Source organism: Populus euphratica, unplaced genomic scaffold (genome assembly GCF_000495115.2).
Source record: "Populus euphratica unplaced genomic scaffold, PopEup_1.0 scaffold2924.1, whole genome shotgun sequence".
Classification (NCBI taxonomy): domain Eukaryota; kingdom Viridiplantae; phylum Streptophyta; class Magnoliopsida; order Malpighiales; family Salicaceae; genus Populus; species Populus euphratica.
This window is the reverse complement of record NW_011502740.1, coordinates 11,111-16,864: the sequence shown is the minus strand read 5'-3', so window position 1 is coordinate 16,864 and position 5,754 is coordinate 11,111. Positions and strand designations below refer to the sequence as shown.

At 32.6% G+C, this 5,754-nt stretch overlaps 1 protein-coding gene across 1 annotated transcript; it reads left to right on the top strand.

Moving 5' to 3' along the window:
• Positions 1–1,070: 1,070 nt before the first annotated feature.
• LOC105119424 (uncharacterized) lies at positions 1,071–4,041 on the top strand. Its single transcript, XM_011017563.1, has 6 exons — positions 1,071–1,263; positions 1,345–1,414; positions 1,489–1,594; positions 2,439–2,537; positions 2,624–2,773; positions 2,852–4,041. Exons 1-6 carry the CDS (start codon positions 1,074–1,076, stop codon positions 4,004–4,006), a joined length of 1,770 nt encoding a protein of 589 aa, XP_011015865.1. The 5' UTR covers positions 1,071–1,073; the 3' UTR covers positions 4,007–4,041.
• The last annotated feature ends 1,713 nt before the right edge of the window (positions 4,042–5,754 follow it).

Here is a 5,754-nt window from a genome sequence, read left to right as displayed (position 1 = left end):
CCAAAAATGCCATAGTTTAAGCAAAAGATGTTTTCTCATTTACAACTTCTGAGATTAGCAGGGTGGTTTTCCATGTATACTTTCACCATTGAGCATATAAAAGGAACCAAGAACTTATTTAGACTTCTAGTACTCTAGATATGGGCTAAACACTGAACAATGTCTGGGCTACAGGACATATTCAGATTTATTTGTTGTTGCTGTAATTTGGATTTGAAAACGACCTTTTTAAAACTAGACCTCCACATGAAAGTTATAGGTCTATGTCTTACCTTTCAATCCATATAAAGTAGACCTAAATCTGAGATCTATAACTCTAGATATGACCCAATTATTGAATAGTGTTCTAGTTTGAACTACGCTAATATCTCTTTTCTAAGTTTGACCCTCTTTTTGTTCTTTTAATTTCAATACTTTAACTCATCAATCAATCTTTTTATTTATGTGATATGCCTACATTTAAGATGAATATTTACTATAAATTAAAGGTATCTTATGATATCTAACTTGTTATTATAAAACATGCTTTATTTAAGAAGTTATTGATACTTCAAATGTAAAATGATGATATAAAACCTTGATAAAAATACACTTTTAAATACTAATTAAGTAGCTTATTTATCATTTTATCAAGCAGAAACTTTGATAACATGTTCTAAACACATAGCTTTTTATTTTGTACAATTGGATTGAAGATGTTTAAGTTAGTTGTTTTATCATAAAATGAGGTTATCAATTTTGTCTCTCAACTCCTTCTATTTCATTTTTTCCTTCTATTTCATTTTTTTGTATTTGAAGAAAAATGTTATTCTTAATTATTTATATATTATAATCTTTAGTTTTAACTAAGAAAGAATATTTTATAATTTCATTATTTATGAAAGTGGAATTTTTAAATAAATTATAGTTTTATAATTTTTTATATATTAATTTTTTGAATAAAAAAATTGATGCTGAATTGTGTGATTGGCTGGTTAATTTTATTGATTGTTTGATTTTATTTTAATTACATTAAAAAAACAAAAATCAGAACTTCGTATATGATAAATGGTGCCTTCTATGAACAAAACCCCATGGAAAGCAAGACAAAACTGAACAAAAAAAGAAGAGAACTCACTGGTCGCGAAATGGCCCAAGCCGCGAGGCTCAATCTTCGAATGCAAAAGGAGCTCAAGCTCCTCCTGACCGACCCTCCACCCGGCGCCTCCTTTCCTTTTCTCTCCACCGACTCCGATTTCTCCTCTTTGTCAACTATCGACGCCCGTAAGTTACTTCTCGTTATATAACCAATCGAAAATCTCAAAAATTTGAGTTAGCCATTGACCAAAATTTTTGTTAGGGCAGAGATTGAAGGGCCCGAAGGGAGTGTATATGCTAAGGGGATTTTCAGCATTAAGATTCAAATACCCGATAGGTATTATTTGCATTTATGTCTTGTAATTAAGAATTCTTATGGGTTTTTAATTTCCTTTTTTTTAAAATTTTTAGGTACCCATTTCAGCCTCCAAGTGTGACCTTTTCCACGCCAATCTATCACCCTAATATCGATAACGGAGGTCGGATTTGCCTTGACATTCTTAATCTTCCCCCGAAGGTGACACACACCCACTCACACCCTAATTCTTTTTTTTTTTTCTATTCTTTTCTGTTTTCTCTTTTGTCGAAAGGGAAAGTTTGCTTTTGGTTTCCTAGAAATATATAATGTTCTGAGCATGATCGCTTTGTGTTGTTTCTGGGATATTTTTTTTTGTATATAAAAATGAGGATAGATTGACGAATTCTACTGCTTATTACTATTATTAATGGTTTTTTTTTTCAACAATTAAATCTACTGATTCTACTTGGAATGGACTTTATATTAAATAAAATGTGAATTAATCTAAAGTAATATCTCAAGTTGCTTGCTTCTAGTTATTGATTCTGTAATTTTACCATTTTGACAAGTTCGGTTGTTCTTCCCGCTTGTTACAACTACTTGTGCTGATATTTTATAAAATTTTGCCTCTATTTTGGGCTGAAAGTATGTGCTCCCGTGGCTTTCCTTTTTTCATGGAAATCGGCAAGAAGTTGGCCTGTAAAGTCAGTTGTTGGTCCATGGGTTTGAATTAACTCTTAAAGCGTAAAGGTTCCAATCTAGTTTTTCACAGTCCGTTTTGCCATTATTGTAGCTTTGGTAGGAACGATGAAGAACAGTGATCTGGAGGATATTTGTCAAGAAAATTGAACTTTATATTTCTTGGGCAGTGACAGCTGTCCAATTATTGTACTGGTAGACAAATCATGGATGACTAGAAATTTCTTGAGGTTTTTTCAGTTTATTTGTTTCTTCAACTTTCTTCTTATTTTTGTTATCAATAGGCAATGGATGTCTTGATGAAATTGTAGGGTTTCTCTCAAACCTGCTATTTATAACAAGGTTTGTGTTTGCACACAAGCAGGGTGCATGGCAACCATCATTAAACATTTCAACAGTGCTAACAAGCATAGGGTTGTTGCTGTGTGAGCCAAATCCTGATGATGGCCTAATGTGTGAAACTGTAAGTGGATATGTACACAGATCGATCAGACAGTAATATTGAATAAAATAGTCTCAATTTTCTGATGTGTGGGGATGAATATGCAGAGCAGAGAATACAAATATAACAGGCTGGTGTTTGACCAAAGAGCTCAAGCCATGACTGAGAAATATGCTAAGCCTGCAGCCAATATCGGTAGCTGCAGTACTCAATGCAGTACTCAATACATTCAAAGCGACACAAATTCAAGCCCAATGGTAGCGTTTGTTTGGTTGTTTTCCCAAATTATTTTTGAAAAATCTGGATCTTTTTGAATTTGTAATTCTTTGCTCTAGGTGGAAATTAAAGGACCAGACAAGGAATCGACTAATCAAAATAAGGATTTCGTTTCTAATCATAAGAAACCAAGTGGGATTGGCGGGAAGCTGTCTCTGGAGTTTGCCACCTCAACTCGTAACAAGGGAAGTGATGGAGATGTGAATAACAAGCGAAATCAGGACCTCCTGTTTGACTTCAGCAATCACACAGAAACAAAAGGAGAGTGGGGAGAGTCGATTGTTATGCCTGAAGAGTACAATGTGAAATATGAGAAGCCAAGTGGCATTGGGAGGAAGTTGTCTCTTGAATCATCTGTTAGATTCCCTGAACATAACACACAGAATATAAACCCAAAGCAATATCAATCCTTCTGTAACCCACCAACTGCTCCTATGACTTCTTTGGATTTGCTAGGGCTGCACGTTGGCAACTGTAATAAGCAACGACTCCATAAGCAGCATGATAAGACGTCAACGTTTGGCAACAAAAGCACAAGCTCAGACAATCTTTGTCAGGTTAGCCATAAGATGCTGTCTGGAGCTTTGGATGCATACCAAACAAATGATGGCATAAATGAGGAAATCCTTGTAACTCCTGAACTATTGCCTTCTCAGTCCCATTCCAATTCAACTCCAGAGGCCTCGCTGGTGGCATCATCCTTCAAACATAATGAACTGCCTTGTAGGGATTCTTTTATTGGGATTGATAATACCACCATCAATGCAAGATGTAATAAGCCACTGCTGGTTAGTAAGAAGCTTTCTCTGGGATTTAAAACCTCATCACAGGGACAAGAAAAGGATGACGAAGAGAATATTGTTCCAATTCACGAGCTTCCATTTTCAAATCCTCAAACTGCAAAGAAGACTGGGATTAGCCAGAAACTATCTTTGGGTCCTCTCACTCAATTGCAGGGGAGCAATGAGGATAATAGCAGGTTGCTTTTGCACTCGCAGAACCTCTTTCCAGAAACTCTCCAGAAGCAGCAGTCTATCCAACATCAAAGTAGGAAAATTGATAAGGGGATTGAGTCCAGTGGGGGAGACTCACCAGTTGCCGAATCAGCAATTGTGCTGGATAGTGAAGACAGTGAAGAGGAAATCAATGGATCATCAAGGTTTGAATTGTCATTAGTTAGAAAGTGTAAGAAGAAGAGGAAAAGTTGTGCTTGATTACCAAGGGGTGTCTAATAACGTTGTTTCTCAGATTTTTTTTTTTTTATGGTGAAATATATTAAAATAATTTTTTTTTTTTTATGGTGAAAATTTTTAAAATAATTTTTTTTTTTTTATGGTGAAAATTTTTAAAATAATTTTTTTTATATTATATCAATATATCAAAACCATAAAAAATAATGTGAAACAATATTCTTAATTTTTTTTAACAAAACTACAATTCAGCCACAGCACTGAACATCCTCTAAGTTCTACATGTTATCTATTTAGCTTTTAGGGCAGCCCTTTTCTAGCTGAACAACCATGATGGAACAGAACTTTGAAGGAAATTACTTAAAATCTGTTTTGCATTTTGTTGATTCATAAATTCTTGAAACTTGGGTTTGCAAGAAAATTTCCTGCAGCAAGTCATGGGAACTTGGAAAGAATGCCGATTGCATCAGCCCTACTCATCTTACATTTTCTTGGGATGATTACCATGCATCCGGCCTCAAATCTAACACTCTGATTTGGGTGGTAGGAATAGCGTGTACGTTGAGATATGATACCGAGAGAGAGAGGCGGTTGCTGTTTGTTCTTGCCGTTTTGCTTGAAACCAGAAATTAACAGAGAGAGACAGTGTCTTTCTCTCTCTTGCTGGACGATTGAGTTGTAGTCGGAGCTGTTGTGTGGAAGTGATTTTAGATCTTTAAAGAGGATGTGCCTGATCTTTAAACAGGATGTGCCGAAGTCTATATGTTCGTTAATATAGTAGTAGCTTTTAGCCATGCAGTAAGTGAAGCTGACAAACCCTTTTTGATTCAGATCTGAAACGGTGTCTTATGCTGAGTTGATCTTCTAATGCTTGCGCTTATAAATGATGTCCGAGTGTGTCATGCCATATGAATTATTGAAATCATTTATCACAAGGCCTTTACACTGTCAAACCGCTGGATTGATTGAATTTTTTTTTGGTTGATTTTATTTTTTAAAATTATAATGGTTAGAAATTTAATTTATTATTTTATTTTTATATGAAATTAACAGTAATTTATAAGTTTGTAAAGATAACTCTAGTTATTTTAGTTTACAAGTCTGATAAATTATTTTATTTAATTAAAATTAGTTTTTTTTATAGTCAATTTCTTTTTTTATATGATTTAAAAAATATTATTTAAAAAAAAAATCATATTATTAAATTTTATATTATGATTTTTTTTTCCAAATATGTTTTTGTTGATTTCATCTTTTAAATTGTATATTGTTAAGAATTTAAATTTATAATTTTTTTAATTTTTTCTTTATATGAGGTTCACGTAATTTATAAGTTTGCCAAGATAATTCAGGTTGCTTCAGTTTATAAGTTTGGTAGGTTATTTTTTTAATTATTATTGATTTTTTATAGTCTATTTTTTTTCATATAGTTAAAAAAATAGTTTTTTTTTTAGAAAAGTCATGTTATTAAACTTTATAAAATAATAAAAATTAAAAGATGTGAAGAAACCATTGTTTACCCATACATATTGCACTGTGAATGAGAATAATAATCTATAATGTTTTACTTTTTTTTTTTTTTTGAATTTTTGTTATGATTTTTTTCAATTTTTTTTTTTTAATATTAGGATGGTTGAGAATTTAACTTATAATTTGTTTCCTTTTATTTTACCTTTCTACGAGGTTAATATAATTTGTAAATTTGTTAAGGTAACCAGGATTGCCTTGGTAGTTTAGTGAATTGTTTTTTTTCTTAATTGAACTTGATTTTT

Coding starts and splice junctions, on each gene's coding strand:
- LOC105119424 (XM_011017563.1), top strand. CDS start 1,074: ATGGAAAGCAAGACAAAACTGAACAAAAAAAGAAGAGAACTCACTGGT. Junction 1,595..2,438: donor TTCTTAATCTTCCCCCGAAG/GTGACACACACC, acceptor GCACACAAGCAG/GGTGCATGGCAACCATCATT. Junction 2,538..2,623: donor ATGGCCTAATGTGTGAAACT/GTAAGTGGATAT, acceptor ATGAATATGCAG/AGCAGAGAATACAAATATAA.